Source organism: Pseudorasbora parva, chromosome 13 (assembly GCF_024679245.1).
Source record: "Pseudorasbora parva isolate DD20220531a chromosome 13, ASM2467924v1, whole genome shotgun sequence".
Lineage (NCBI taxonomy): Eukaryota > Metazoa > Chordata > Actinopteri > Cypriniformes > Gobionidae > Pseudorasbora > Pseudorasbora parva.
In genome coordinates, this window is record NC_090184.1 from 38,263,170 (window position 1) to 38,279,439 (window position 16,270).

Below are 16,270 nucleotides of genomic sequence, written 5' to 3' on the forward strand. Positions count from 1 at the left end.
TTAAAAAGATTTTCAAATACATGAAACCAGACATTTACAGTGTAACGTAGTGAGTGGCTCATGGCTCAGAAGTTATTTATGAACAATTCTTTGAAATGCCTATGGAAAAAACCATTGGGACGAATACTTCTGGAACCAAGGCCACAGAGCAAGTGGGCACTCTGTCAGGTTTTACATAAAGCTCTGTATCGTTATGTTGTAAATAAAAGGACCGGTATCTTTTTAATGCTATTTAAAGCATACGTGACGCTATCTACAAAAACACAGATAAAGTATAGGCTGTTAGCCATCGCATCCGTCCGGTTCAGTAGTCCAGCTTTAAGAAATCTGGACCCCTGTGGTTATAATCACCCCAGATTAAAGATACGCTATCAATATAAAACGATAAGAGCGTTATTCAAGTTAGTTAAATGGATTTACAACTAATACCATTGCAATCTGTCCATCTCTGCTTCTCAAACGGCATCTGCTAGTTGTCCGATTAAACCAGTTCATAAGACCACAAACTTACGTCGCTGTAAATCTAAAAGAGCAAGTCAAGCCAGGGAAACCAGAATGAATGTTAAAAAAATATTTATTGACAATTGTGTAAAAAAATAGCTTTCTAAACATAATTTACATCGCTAAATCAAAAAACAAAACAAAATCCAAGTTGCAATCATGCCTACTAAAGGTGAAAAAGAAACCATGTAAAATCACTCGTTCCTCAAACATTCATGAGGTCATTTTCTCTAACATATGCACAGCAGACAGTTTAAATTAGGTGACAAACAGACTTCAGACTGGTATGGTCTACCATCAGCAGTTCTCCATGCATCGAGAAACGGAAGTGCTTTCGAGGATTATTTACAACATATGTACACATATCGTTCTCAAAAAAGGCTTTAAATATGGTAAAAATACATTTAAATAATTTGTGGGCCCTTCGGTGGTGGAATGAGAAAAACTTAGCAGAAAACTGCTCCTCCATAAATAAATAAATAAATACTTCCACTTCGCTCTCGCTTTTAAGTTTAAGACACTCCAATAAATATCATTTACACATAAGCCTTGTCATGGAATCGAGTCGTCTGACCGAGCTATTTACAATATAAACAAAAATAATATGCAGAAAATGTAGTCTTTTATGTTGTAGTTGCATTGCTTTGTGCATCTGTGACAACGAGTGGTAGTTGTTGAGGGTTACTCAGTAGGAAGAGGAAAAAGAAACAGCGGCCTGAAAGAGTGAGGTAAGACTTTTCATTCTGCAGAGGTTTTGTGAGGTCGATTTGGTTACTCTCTCTGAAGTATTAGAGTAAGACCGACAGTTACCCGCCAGGAGCAGGTAAAGTGGAAGCAAGAAGGTAAAAAAAGACATCTGGTTAAGGAGTAGAGTGTTACAGTGGCTATTACTCAATTCAAGTATTTCCACAAAAACAAAACAAAAACACAAACAAACCCTTGATCTTGCACAGAAGGCACTAAAATTATTAAGCTTGGCTGATCTGCTTCCTAAAGGAACAGCCCTGACAGCGCACCAAAGCCGCCCATCGAAGCAGATCGACTAGCCGTCATCACAGCACGACTTCTGACCGCCGCTTCGGGTGTTCCCCGAGCTCCTCCCTACACTGGCTGCGAAGAGCTTCTCAGTCTACCCGTGTCCGACAGCAGTGTTGACAGTCATTTGGTTCCTACGAGCCAGACTTTTGGGACCCTGAGCCCCCGGGGAGCAGGAGACGAGAGATAACAGATCTCACTAAAAGGTGGACCTCTCCCTTTTTTGGCCTAGCCTAGAACTCCCACCTAGCAGCAATGCTCAGAACAAAAGAGTAACATGTTTTTTTTTTTGTACTGTTCAGTCCACAGGTCCCCTGGGTTGTTTGCTGCTGTAATGGAAAGTCTCTACGTATGCATTCAGAGAGAGTCATTTGCACACAGTGACTGCTGGGAAAGCAGCAGGCTGATGCTCGTGGCTGATGCTGTGAAGCCTGATCTCAGTGTTGTCTGTAGGGGGCGCCGCATCCATCCAGGGGTGGTTGATGATGTCCTCGAAAGACGGGCGTTCTGCGGGGCGGAGGGCCAAGCACCACTTGATAAGCTGCTGACACTCTGTAAAACAACAGGATGTCGTTATAGCAGGGCAATAAACGCATAAAACTCCTTGAAGGTGGCGTCACATGATCAGAATCAGTCTTACCTGTGGAGATTCTCCGCCTGAACAGCACCTGCCCGCGCATGATCTCTTCGTCCTGTTCGAATGGGATGTCCCCACAAACCATGTCGTACAGCAGAATGCCCAGAGACCACACGGTGGCGGATCTACCATGGTAGCGGTGAAATTTGATCCACTCCGGTGGACTGTAAACACGTGTGCCTGAAGAGAGAGAAACAGAAAAATGCATTTAAAATCTATGGTTGTGTAACACTTAAGCACATAAAAAAAAAAAAAAAAAAAAACACACACACACAAACCTGCATATAATAACCCTTCTCTTATTGCCTGAGAAAACGAGGCACTAAACCAAACAGTGTAGTAAAAAGGTGCGGCAGGAAAAGGTGTGTAGGGTTTGAACGTTATTGCTATGGCACAACATTAATGTGCACAGTCATGTGCCGCGGGAGCGTGACAGTAGGCGCGCTCATGTGGAGAAACCGGTTGCCATGTGACTTGTGTTTACAAACTTTGAGTTGTAATAATTCCAATTCCCACCGGCGGGGGCGCCAAACCCACAAACCACAGAACAGCCTTTTCTCCAAAGCAACATTACACCAAAATAAATAAGTCATCTTGCTGGACGATTCATTTATCTTTTAACATTGGCATGCAAGGGGGTCATAATAATACACATATCAACCGACCAATGATGAATTTGTTCGATGCACGTTTTTAAAACGTAAAATATTGCCTCCATTGTAAACACACACCCTTTCTAAAGCTTGACATGGTTCCCAAACCCCATTAACATCAAATGTACATGTTTAAATATATTCAAAATATGTTTAAAAACACGGTGAGCTTCGTTGATTATGTTATATGTATATACATTTAGAACTCACAATGCATTTTAAGCCTATTTTAAATTATTTTGATATTTTTTTAAATATAAATATTCATATTATCTGCAATATAAATGCCCACGAAGTAATACAAGCATGCGTTTTAAATTCCCTGGTCGTGACACGTTTTCTGTGACCGTGGGAACCCTGGCTTGAAGGTCATGCAAATGTCTCTTACCGTCGAAATCGGTGTAAACTGTGTCTTTGAGTAATGCCCCTGATCCGAAGTCGATGAGCTTCAGATCGCCGGTTCGCAGATCGATGAGAATGTTCTCGTCTTTAATGTCACGGTGAACGACGCCGCTGTTGTGGCAATGACGCACCGCTTCCAGAACCTGGCGGAAAAAGTTCCTGGCCAGCTCCTCCGGTAACGCGCCCTTCTCCGTGATGAAATCAAACAGGTCCTTGACGGCCTCCGGTCTTTCCATGACGATGATGAAGCTGTCCGGTCGCTCGTACCAGTCCAGCATCTTGATCACGCCACGGAATCCAGTGCCGACCTTCTTTAACAGGACGATCTCCATAGGGACGCGCGCGCCATTGGGCTGGAAACGGAGGACATGTTCGTTTTAGCGACGCTGTCATGTCGCATTTAAAAACACATTTCGTATACAAATAGTATGCAAACAACCTATGCAATTTAATGGCTTACTCACCAACTCTCCCCATTCAGTCACGCGATCTTTTGCAACATGCTTGATGGCAACCTAGGAATTATAAACAAATGCATTATTATTCAGTGAAGTGATATATATATATATATATATATATATATATATATATATATATATATATATATATATATATATATATATAACGTAACATTAAACGTTTACACTAATGTAAACAATAATCGTCCATTCGGGAACCTACCGGCGCGCCATCAGCGATCCTTAATCCTGCGTACACCGTCCCGAAACCACCGCTTCCCAGCACAGAGCCGACCTGATACACCTTCTCGAACGGTTCTTTCTCCTTAACTGTCGATAAAAGATATGATATATTCATAAGAATGGATAAAAGTCATATAATTATATAATAATTCGAAAGCTGACGCACGCGCTATTCCCAGCGCTCAGTCTGCTGACGTGAACGAGCCCAAGACCAAAACACACACACACACACACAAGCGAGCACGAGAATAACCGTCCACTAACCTTGAAGCTGGATTTTCGCCGGCATGTCCACGGTGGAAATGTGAGCAAACGTGTTGAATTTTGATAGAAGCATTTTATAATCCGAAATGAGAGTTCTTCTTGAGGGTTATTCCAATGTTGAGGTCGAAATCCGTCGTGTAGAGATGGATGTAGGGAAGGTCTACGTGAAGGATCCGGTCTACAAACCTGTAGAAATCCCTTCTCATCGAGGCTCGATGGGTTTTGATTCTCAAGACGATCCTTTAAACGACCGCACAAGGTCTATTCCAGTTTGGAATATTAAATAAACAAACGATGAATATTTCGAAGATAAATATTATTGTCTGAGGTGCGCGACCGACGTAAATACCCGGCTTTCTAAATCGTGAAGGAGGGGCAAGAGCCGTTATATACCAGTAGTAAAAGGGAGGGGTGGCTGAAGCACGTCAAGAATAACCCCGCCCACAAACAAGATTCAGCCAATGAGCAACACGCCTGCCTCTGCAGAAAAAGGTCAATCAAATATGAAAATAGAGGAAACCGTATACGTGGCGGGAATCAAAACGCGCCAAATAGTCGAGGCTTTTTTTTTAGGGCATGCGTGGGGAAGACGGGGAGAATGATTCACATGGCTGAGTGTATATAACAAAGCCCCCGTAACAGATACGGAACCTTATTCATAGACATGAAGGGTCTACTACAAAAATAATACACACTCTTGTAAATGTCTTTGATTTCATGTATTTCTCCCAGAATACATGGAACTTTAGTATATTTAGCTACAGTTTAAAAGTCAATGTGCAACAAACTTCCCCCTGCGTGCAAGGGATGCAATCATGTATCATGGTCTGGGATGAAGAGAAAATATCAGTTTAAAAAAAGTTCTGCAGTCAATGCAAGCCACGTTTTCTTTCCCCGTATCCTACATGGGACATATACCACTGGACTCTTGTTTTGTTTCAGTCATGTGTAGTTGGTCTACGAAGTGTATATTAAGACCGCGCGCACTACATTACCTCATTAATCTCAAATTAGCGCGCAAAGTTTTTTCTCTCCTATTGGCGGTCAACGGGCTTTATTTAGATAGAGAACAATGCCGGACGCTATATGGAAATGAGGCGCATACCAGGCATTCTTTCAAATTGGGTGGCCGGTTTTAAACTCGGCGCAGGATGTGGGAAATTTGAGATAAAAGACTTGCAGAACCATCCCCCACTCGTCCTCCCTTTCCCGCGCAGATTATTGTTTGAATGGTACTTGCTCTCCCGGTCTTCTGCATCTTCCCTGCCCTTCAATTATACGCCTAAACATACACAATGCCACTGATGTAAACCTATATTTTACACCTGCTCACTTCATCTTCTTTACAGAATGTATACGCTTTAAAGACCAAGTGTAAATGGCCTCAATGACCCATTTGAGACGGATAGTAATCCGATCACTCAAGCATACAAAGACACAGCCAAGTGTAAATGCATCTGGTTGTAGGGGCCACATATGTAAACTGTACTCGTCCCAAATAAAACAGCATCAGTAGGCTATATGGACCTTTGGGAGCCCCGCGAATGACACGTGGACGAAGCACATGGATGGAGAGAAAAAAAAAAAAAAATTCAAAACAATAATCTCCAAATGGGCTGAAGAGGGCGTTTAACAGGGAATATTGCTGCCCCGCATTAGCATCATCACTGAAGTAAACTGTTATATTTACATAGCGTGGGAAGATTGTATTTATATCCATTCTGTGAAGACGCATTTTGTGGCCAAGTATAAATTGAATGTGTATGTAAAATTAGACAGCAATTGATCAAAATACATTAAGTGACAAGTAGCCCCAAATGTAACCTATATTTAAACACTTACCTTATATATTTGTCACAGTTAAGCTATATGTCATTGCATTTGACAACACAATATCAACATCACATTTTATACACTACACAAACGTTTGAAATAAGTTTTTAATGTGTTTGAACACTTTGATCACTCAGTCTCTACTTTGATCAAAATGCAGTAAAATCATTATATATTGTGTTTAAGGCACCCAAAAATGAAAATATGATGTTTTTCTGCTTACCCCCAGTGCATCCAAGATGTAGGTGTGTTTGTTTCTTCAGTAGAACACAAATGAAGATTTTTTTTAACTCCAACCGTTTCGGTTGAACTAACCCTTTAATTATTATTCATAATGGATATTATTATCAATGTTAAAATAGTTGCGTTCAAAAGAATACACTCTAAAAAATCCTGGGTTGTTTTAACCCAATGTTGAGTCAAATATGGACTAACCCAGCAATTAGGTTGTTTTAATCCAGCGGTTGGGTTAAATATTTGCTTAAGACAACCCAATCGCTGGGTTAAAACAACCCAACTGCTGGGTTAGTCCATATTTGACCCAACTTTGGGTTGTTTTTTTACTCCGATTTTTTTTACAGTGTAGCATCTTATGTAACATTATAAATATCTTTAATGTAATTTTGATCAATTTAATGTATCCATGCTGAATACAAGTATTATTATTTATTTATTTGTTTATTTTAAATAATTATTTCTGAAGGATCATGTGACACTGTAGACTGATGTTGAACATTAAAGGGGGGGTGAAATGCTGTTTCATGCATACTGAGCTTTTTACACTGTTAAAGTCTTGGATTCCTATTCTAAACATAGACAAAGTTTCAAAAACTAATGTTGGACGTTTGATGGAGTATTTCTGTGTCAAAAATACTCCTTCCGGTTTCTCACAAGTTTCGGAGAGTTTTTTTCGAGTATGGCTAAACCATTGGCCAAACCATGGCTTGACGTTAATAAGAGCGGAAGGTCCTTGTATGGGCCGTACGGGCTCTTTTCCCAGTAGGGTGCGCGCGCACGTGACTACAGCGAGAGAGGAAATGCACGCCCATAAACACTCAGGTGCAGATCCAGTCGTCCATGAACACTTATGACGCGCCGCTCTCCACTTTATTCCTATGGTTGACGTCGAGCGACTTCAACGCTTCAGCACAGCATTCCTGGGAAGGCAGCGCTGCATTTGAACCGATTTGAACGCAGAAATGACGGGAAGCTTCACAACATCACTTCAGTCGCGTCTCAAAGTGGATTTCCACGCCACTGCTGTCACAGGACTTCACCAAATCATACCAAAGAAGTGTGTTTTTGACGGAGCGGTCCCAGCGATAAAGGTTCGGTCCTGCTTTGGAAGCAGGCGGTGAGTAAAACTGCTTCAAATGTCTGTGCTGTTGCTTATCGTCGCGTGAGTAAACATCAGTAAACGACACGATCGCATGCTTCGTCATTTAAATGCGCTAACGTTACTCCATTGTTGTTCTATGTATAACGTTACACTAGTCTGACGTGCAAAACTGTTTTGCTTGCTACTGCTAAGGTTTAGTCGCATACAATAGTCCATAAACCGAATCATGTCCTCATAAACTGCGAGTAAACACACACAAATGTTGACAGGCCACTAAATACAGTACATACCACAGAGACGGACGTCCTGCTGTTGCTGTTTCTCCTGTTCAATTTATTTCTGCCTCAGATTTGATTCTGGATCATTATCTGTATTAGCTGAGATAGCCATGAGTTTCTCCACGCTTGAGGACGTCACCGCTTTGTTTGCGATCGTCATTCTTTAGCTCCGCCCACACGATACGCCTCCAGGCGCTCGGTTTTTTCCGGAAACACTCCGGTACAGCCTATATTTCTTTTATAAATATAATATAATAAAACTAAAGACTTTTCTGAGATATGAAGGATGCAATACTACTCTATAGGTACTCAAGATTGACATAAGATCTGAAACTGACCCCCCCCCCCCCCCCCCCCCCAATGGCTTCGCCGTTACAGGAATAAATTACAAACTAGAAATCCTCTATTTCTGTACTGTATTTTTGATCATATGAGATTGCTTATTCCATAAAACTTTACTCACGTTTTCCCTTCCGGTACCATTGTGACAAGCTTGTGCTTCTCAAAAAAGCCAGTGAGTCATACATTTTCAGATTAATGTGTGTGATTCATGAGTTGGCTTTTGTGCTTAGTGTTTCTTTTTTTTTAACCCAGAATCCTGTTTTTGTTCAGTTCAATCACAATGCTGGCGCTCAGTTTGATGACTCAGAGATCTTAACTCTCTAAGTTCTAGATGAAGATATGCACAACTCCCCTGGTGAGCCGAAACGAAGAATACTCAGAAATATTTTGCTTCAGGAAGCAAAAACCATAGAAGTAAAATCGAATGCATAAATAAACAGAACTTCAAGGAACGACAGATAACCAAACGGCGTCTGATTACTATCACTCAGGCAGCTGTCTGTTCAAAATCATCACAGGCATAAATTAGAGCGCTTTATGTATGTCAGAATAGTGCTTTTTCTTCAAATCCACATTAAGTCTTGTACATCATCATCTTACAATGCACCACTGGCCCCCAGCGGGACTCGCTCAGGCTGATTTAATAGTGCTGGTTTAACGGCTGTGTCCCGCTTTAATGAGTCACCTTCTCCATGCAATTCAGCGCTGATTATGGGCTGCGCTTAGGTAAGAGCGAGAGGCGCTCTGAAATGGAGATGCAGTGGGGGTCTATGTAATATAAAGCTACATGAAGGTATGACAGCACTGACGTCTGTGGCTGCCTGCTCAGCAGAGGAGAGAGTGACAGCCGCCCGCTGCCCCGGCTCATCTGACACCAACAGTGCTCGCTCTTTTATTAGCCCACGATGATAAAGACGACTCAAGTGCTAGTTTGAAACTTCAGACCCCATTTAAGTGTGCAAATCCCTCGCTCCACCTCCGAGATCCTGATTGGATGGAGGGGAACCATGAGAAAAACCATGAGTGGACTTCAAAGCCTGTGAGAAAGGCTACTGGAGAGCAGGGGTTTACATAGGGTCAACTTTCATGTCAGTAAAAACACAAGGTCAGAGGTCACTGACATACCTGTTCGGCATTCCACGGCCCTCCTTCAGGAAATGACCCACACTTGTCTCAATTTGGGGGGTCTGCTGAAAGCAGAGCTTAGTTTAGGAGAGCTCACAGCACGTCCCAGGATATTTCATTGTCTCTGTTAGGGCAGGAAGGCCAGAGATGGAGGGCAGGATGGGTAATTAAAGGAGATGCTTTTGCTCCTGAAATGTTTATTCAGTTTGTTTGGTCTGGGTTTGATCTTATAACACCAGCCACAGCGGAAGATAATGGATATGACTTATTTAATATCAAAATAAACACGCTGAATCATTGTAAGGCTTTGATGCAGCTAAAGTTGAAACCACAGCTGGCAGTCTTCTCCATCTGAAACAAAAATGACAAATACATCACTTTAAAGGTGTCATGAACTGGCTTTGAAAATTTTTTTATACTGTTGTCTGAGGTCAACTAATGATGTTCGTGTGGCTTTTACATTCAAAATCATCATAACTAATAAGTAATATGCTATTTTCTACACTGGTTTTGAGGCTCTCTCCTGAACGCTGGGTTTTGAGGGCCGTGCTGCACTGGAGACTTAGAAGTAAACGCCCACGGCTAGGATTGGGTAAGATTTGCATATTTAATGAGCTTCAGCTCCTGTCATATTGTTTTCTGGACCTGGTGTCTATAAAAGCTTTTGTTTGACTAACAAGGACGTTTTCATCTCTGAAACGTACAGGATATTCTTATATTACCGTGACGTTTTATACATCAAAAGCTCAAGAGAAAGTTGATTTCTCAATTCATCACCCCTTTAATAACTAGTTCTAGACAGCAAAGGGACTAAATTGAGAAATTTAAACAGGTCTCCTGCTTCTCTTTTTGTACTCAGATTTGCCAAAACACCAGCCAATTTGAATGCAAATATTCCCTTTTAATTCTCCAAATTATCTGGTCTATGCTATTCTCATGAATTTTGTAGCTCTTTTTATATATACACTGATCAGGCATAACATTATGAAGTGAATAACACTGATTATCTCTTCATCACGGCTCATTAGGCAGCAAGTGAACATTTTGTCCTTAAAGTTGATGTGCTAGAAGCAGGAAAAATGGGCAAGCGTAAGGATGAGCGGGTTTGACAAGGACCAAATTGTGATGGCTTGACGACAGGGTCAGAGCACCTCCAAAACTGCAGCTCTTGTGGGGTGTTCCCGGTCTGCAGTGGTCAGTATATATCAAAAGTCCTCCAAGGAGGGAAAGGTGGTGAACTGGCACCAAGGCTCATTGATACACGTGGGGAGCAACGGCTGGCACGTGTGTTCCAATCAAACAGACAAGCTAGTGTAGCTCAAAATGCTCAAGAGGTTCTGATAGAAAGGTGTCAGCATAGTATACACAGTGCATCACAGTTTGTCGCATATGGGGCTGCATCACGTGGATGACTGGGTGTGTTTGCGTCGCTTACCTGGGGAACACATGGCACCAGGTTGCACTATGGGAAGAAGGAAAGCCGGCAGAGGCAGTGTGATGCTTTGGGAGATGTTCTGCTGGGAAACCTTGGGTCCTGCCATCCATGTGGATGTTACTTTGACACATACCACTTATCTAAGCATTGTTGCAGACCATGTACACCCTTTCATGAAAATGGTATTCCCTGGTGGCTTTGGCCTCTTTCAGCAGGATAATGTGCCCTACCACAAAGCAAAAATGGTTATATAAGACACTTTTTTCAAGAATATAAAAAAAAATCTTACAGACTCAAAACTTTTAGTGCATTATGTCAACTATTGATGATGGTTCTATTCATAATAAGGTTTCCCATTTCTGCCAACTGTCAATCAAACTGATAATCCAAACTCACGCCATTGGTTGAGTCAATGTCGCTATGTTGCTGGTCTCAAAAAAATGACTAATGTTTTGATAGTGCCACAGAGGCACAATGTTGACACTTTTCAGGGAAGTCCCCCATGGCTTATATTTCCTGATCAATAAGTTAAAGCATTTTGCCAAATAAATGACGTAAATTACCTCTATTAAGTCTCCATATCTGTGAAAGTGCAACACAATTTTCCTCTGGGTTTAAAAATTGACATTGTATGACTTTTATTTTAAGTGCACAATAAAGATATGAATAGTTGTTGTTAAGGTCAGGAATGTCACTCTGCTTTGTGTCCCTGACAGCGTCCTATCAGTTAAGCACTCGCACAAGCACTGGATAGCAGGCTTTCCTGGCCTCCCTCCTGTTTCAGCAGATCTGATGATAGCTCCTCACCACTGTAATGCTTTTAGAGGTCGCAGAGCGGCAAATTATCTTCGGCAATGCGAGTCAGTTTGGGATGGCCGGGAATTTGCTGAAGCAGTACTAGCGTATGTCACTTCTCTGCTTCGGCAGAAAGAGCACGGTCATTTGTCTGCGTGCATGAATACAGCAGTCACGTTTATCTGCTCACCATAAACAGGTTACCATAATTATCCTTTAACAAAACAGATTATAATGTACCCATCTGATGTATCATCATCATCACATGGATATCTACACATGTTTTTCTGCTTTGTATTCCGTCTGACCCATTGCCTCTGTTCGTGTTTGTGCTCATCTTATTTTTAGTCAAGGGGATTTTTCCGAGTCATTTCCTCGTGATAATCACTGCCCAGCTGAATCAAAACACAGAATCCGTCACCCATTACTCAACATAACCTCATGGTAAAACCCCACATGAGCTGAGAGAGAGCTGTACACTTCCTTTTGATTTGCATCATGAATGAATCCAACTGTCTGACTGCATTGCCAAGCAACGGCCAATCACATTGTTTTTTGCAACAGGGAGCTTTGAGACCTCGCCATATACAAGCACAGTTTCAGCTCCCAAATTGAAAAACAGATGTAGTGAGTCTGAACTAGATTCGTGCACTGTGAGTTTTCCCTTTGCCCTGATTAAGTGATGCCATTTTGGACTGCTTTGACAAAAAGCAAAGCAGAACAATGATCTATTATTTTCTATTTTGTCTGAAGTAAAAGCTTTTTTTAAAGCCCCCTGGAACTGATTTTCAAGGACATTTTCTTCCTTTTTTAATGTTTAATGGACAAAGAAAACAAAGAAAAAAACATACTAATACAGTAAAAAATACAGTAAAAAACTGTAATATTATGAAATGATTACAATTTTAAATACATTTTCTATTTGAATATACAGCTCTGGAAAAAATTAAGAGACCACTTAACATTGAAAAATAAATAAATGTTAAGTGGTCTTTTAGTTTTTTCCAGAGCTGTATTTTATAGTGTAATGTATTCATGTGATGACAATGGTGAATGTCCAGCAGTGTTCACATCATGCCATATTTACCGTAATTTCGAGATGACAAGACTTGATGAGCTGAGCTGTTTACGTCCTCAGACTACAAATTATTTTTTAATAATAACCATAGTAGGGTAACACTATTAACGCCTTAATTAATCTGCAGCAGTCAGGCACAAGTAGGAGCCCTCAGAAGTTTTCCAGCTTATATTACCTTTATTTAACCAGGCAAGTTACTTAAGAACAAGTTCATATTTTTAACAACAGCCTGGCAGAAGCATTAGGTTATACAAATAAATTCTGCAGTACACACATATAAACATTAATTTAATAGACTTACACTCTGTAATAAAAACACTCCCAAGTTTTTTTGTTTGTTTTTTTACAAGTTGTAATTACGAGTTTTTAGAGGATATGAATGCTTTTTACAATTTGTAATCTCGTAATTACGGTAATTACATTATGGTGTGAATGCACCTCTACTGCAGTCTTCAGTGTCACATTGCCCTTCAAAAATCTAATATGCTGCTGCTCAAGAAACATTTATTATTATTACCAATGTTGAAAACAGTTGTGCTTCTTTATTTTTGAGGAAACCATGATACATCATTTTTAAGGCTTCTTTAATGAATAGAACATTTAAAAGAATTGCAATTATTTGATTATAAATCTTGGTAAAACTTGGGTCCAATTCTCACTCTTAACATTGCTTATTAGCATGCATATTCCTGGGATTTTGGCTATTTATTATTACTTGTAAAGCACATTTTAATGCCTAATTCTACATCCCTAATCCTACCCCAATACATAAACTTAACAACTACCTTACTATTAAAGGTGCCCTAGAATGAGTTGAAACAATATTTTAAATTGTTCTCCGATATACAGGTCCTTCTCAAAGAATTAGCATATTGTGATAAAGTTAATTATTTTCCATAATGTAATGATAAAAATTAAACTTTCATATATTTTAGATTCATTGCACACCAACTGAAATATTTCAGGTCTTTTATTGTTTTAATACTGATGATTTTGGCATACAGCCAAATCTAAAAAAATTAGCATATTTCATCTGACCAATAAAAGAAAAGTGTTTTTCATACAAAAAAAGTAAACCTTCAAATAATTATGTTCAGTTATGCACTCAATACTTGGTCAGGAATCCTTTTGCAGAACTGACTGCTTCAATGCGGCGTGGCATGGATGCGATTAGCACAATATCCCACAGATTCTCTATGGGGTTCAGGTCAGAAGAGTTGGCAGGCCAATTGAGCACAGTAATACCATGGTCAGTAAACCATTGACCAGTGGTTTTGGCACTGTGAGCAGGTGCCAGGTCGTGCTGAAAAACGAAATCTGCATCTCCATAAAGATTTTCAGCAGACGGAAGCATGAAGTGCTCCAAAATCTCCTGATATCTAGCTGCATTGACCCTGCCCTTGATAAAACACAGTGGACCAACACCAGCAGCTGACATGGCACCCCAGACCATCACTGACTGTGGGTACTTGACACTGGACTTCAGGGATTTTGGCATTTCCTTCTCCCCAGTCTTCCTCCAGACTCTGGCACCTTGATTTCCGAATGACATGCAAAATTTGCGTTCATCCGAAAAAAGTACTTTGGACCACTGAGCAACAGTCCAGTGCTGCTTCTCTGTAGCCCAAAAGTGTCTTGACCTGGGGAATGCGGCACCTGTAGCCCATTTCCTGCACACGCCTGTGCACGGTGGCTGTGGATGTTTCTACTCCAGACTCAGTCCACTGCTTCCGCATGTCCCCCAAGGTCTGGAATCGGTCCTTCTCCACAATCTTCCTCAGGGTCCGGTCACCTCTTCTCGTTGTGCAGCGTTTTTTGCCACACTTTTTCCTTCCCACAGACTTCCCACTGAGGTGCCTTGATACAGCACTCTGGGAACAGCCGATTCGTTCAGAAATTTCTTTCTGTGTCTTACCCTCTCGCTTGAGGGTGTCAATGATGGCCTTCTGGACAGCAGTCAGGTCGGCAGTCTTACCCATGATTGCGGTTTTGAGTAATGAACCAGGCTGGGAGTTTTTAAAAGCCTCAGGAATCTTTTGCAGGTGTTTAGAGTTAATTAGTTGATTCAGATGATTAGGTTAATAGCTCGTTTAGAGAACCTTTTCATGATATGCTAATTTTTTTAGATGGAATTTTGGGTTTTCATGAGCTGTATGCCAAAATCATCAGTTTTAAAACAATAAAAGTCCTGAAATATTTCAGTTGGTGTGCAATGAATCTAAAATATATGAAAGTTAAATTTTTATCATGACATTATGGAAAATAATGAACTTTATCACAATATGCTAATTTTTTGAGAAGGACCTGTATACATATGTGACTTATTTAAGGGCAAAAATTGTCCGGATACAGTTTAACAGGTCCATTTAAAAGCCCAGAAATTGTCTCTAGAATGAAATGGTCTGTTTTTGCCTTATTTGGAAGTGTTATGAATATTAATGTAGAGTTCTGCTCTGATTGGCTGTTTCAGTGCACGGCAGTGACAGCAAACACACTACGTTATACTTCACCTTAAATCACAAACTCTAAGCAGAGAACTGGGTAACATAAGTACGTAAATATGTAGTTTGTACAGTAACGTTTCAACTTTAGTGGTGGAGAAAGTGATGTTAGCTAGAAGGATAGATACGTATCTAAACTAACATAGTTATCTCCTGAGGTAACTTATGTGTTGTTTATGAAATATAGGATACATTATAATTCTATTCAATAAAAGGGATTGCCATATGTATCTATGGTTGTATTTTGTAGATTTATATTAAAATAATATTAACCTTTCTCATTTGTCATACTGTTATGCATGCTACTTGGGGTTTCCTATTGTTACTGTACTAGCATCTTGCGTTAGATCTAGACAACAGGGGATATTATCATAAATGTTGTCTTACTAAGAAATGTAATTACTTTCAATTTAATCAGAAATTTAATTGTCAATAAGTGGATAAAATTACTACTTACTGCTCGTGGGGATACAGTTTGAATAGCTGCCAATCTCCAGTATCAGACGCTGAGTGAAGCCTGCAATTGTCCAGGTTAGAAAAACTCTGTCCGTGGTGAAATGGGCCGAGCAAACAAACAAGTTTGAATTAAATTTTTGCGGACTGGTACCCAGTTATAGATAAACATCAACCATGCCTGTTGACAGTTTTGTTATGTAGGAAGGGTATGAAAAGTCCTCACATCCCATGATCTGCCATATCCTCACGTGACACTTGTTTCTTCACAATACCTGCAGAACTCCCCATGATTCGGCTGCGCAGTTCAGCTTGGCCTTTAACATGTGCTGGCATATGCAAATGTTGGGGGCATACATATTAATGATTCTGATGGTTGCGTCATAGTCTGTGTTATGTTGAGATTCGCCTGTTTTTCCGTGGTATTTTTCACAAATGAGATTTACATATGAAGGAGGAAGCTGGTGTTTGAGACTCACTGTATCTGATGTCTATGTACAGAACTCTTGTTATTCAACGATGCCATGGTTAATTCAATGCTTCATTCTAGGGCACCTTTAATAAACAGTAATTGAGAGTTTATTGATGCAAAAGTCGTAGTTATTAGTTAGTTAATAGAGAGACCCCTAAACCAAAGTGTGACCTAAATCTTTTGTAACATTATATAATGTATTTAATGTCACATTTGATCAATTTAATGTATCTTTGCGAAAAAAACAACAAACAACTATTCATTTCTTGAAAATAAAAAGTATACTAACAATTCCTACTACAAAATAATTCATAACACAATTCTCTACTAGAATACATTTTAATTGACTAGATTAGATTAAGGTCACTGTGATTTTGCCAAGTAAGACGTGTTCCTAGATCTACATTCCTGTCTGAAAATGTAGTC

General features: G+C 40.2%; 1 protein-coding gene and 1 long non-coding RNA gene across 2 annotated transcripts; both read right to left on the reverse strand.

Moving 5' to 3' along the window:
* Nucleotides 1–556: 556 nt before the first annotated feature.
* pim1 (Pim-1 proto-oncogene, serine/threonine kinase) lies at nt 557–4,711 on the reverse strand. Its single transcript, XM_067414321.1, has 6 exons — nt 4,194–4,711; nt 3,910–4,016; nt 3,693–3,743; nt 3,215–3,581; nt 2,177–2,353; nt 557–2,088 (listed from the first exon to the last, which is right to left on the reverse strand). The coding sequence occupies exons 1-6, from the start codon at nt 4,264–4,266 to the stop codon at nt 1,904–1,906; spliced, it is 960 nt and encodes a 319-aa protein (XP_067270422.1). The 5' UTR covers nt 4,267–4,711; the 3' UTR covers nt 557–1,903.
* A 3,303-nt stretch (nt 4,712–8,014) lies between these two features.
* LOC137039108 (uncharacterized) lies at nt 8,015–16,020 on the reverse strand. Its single transcript, XR_010897590.1, has 3 exons — nt 15,377–16,020; nt 10,546–10,771; nt 8,015–9,461 (listed from the first exon to the last, which is right to left on the reverse strand). It is a non-coding gene; the product is annotated as an uncharacterized lncRNA (long non-coding RNA).
* Between the last annotated feature and the right edge of the window lie 250 nt (nt 16,021–16,270).

Excerpts from the sequence above, each read along its gene's own strand:
- pim1 (XM_067414321.1), bottom strand. The coding sequence starts at position 4,266 with ATGCTTCTATCAAAATTCAACACGTTTGCTCACATTTCCACCGTGGAC. Across the intron at positions 3,744-3,909 it reads GGATCGCTGATGGCGCGCCG|GTTGCCATCAAGCATGTTGC; the intron begins GTAGGTTCCCGA and ends TATAATTCCTAG. Across the intron at positions 3,582-3,692 it reads TGACTGAATGGGGAGAGTTG|CCCAATGGCGCGCGCGTCCC; the intron begins GTGAGTAAGCCA and ends CTCCGTTTCCAG.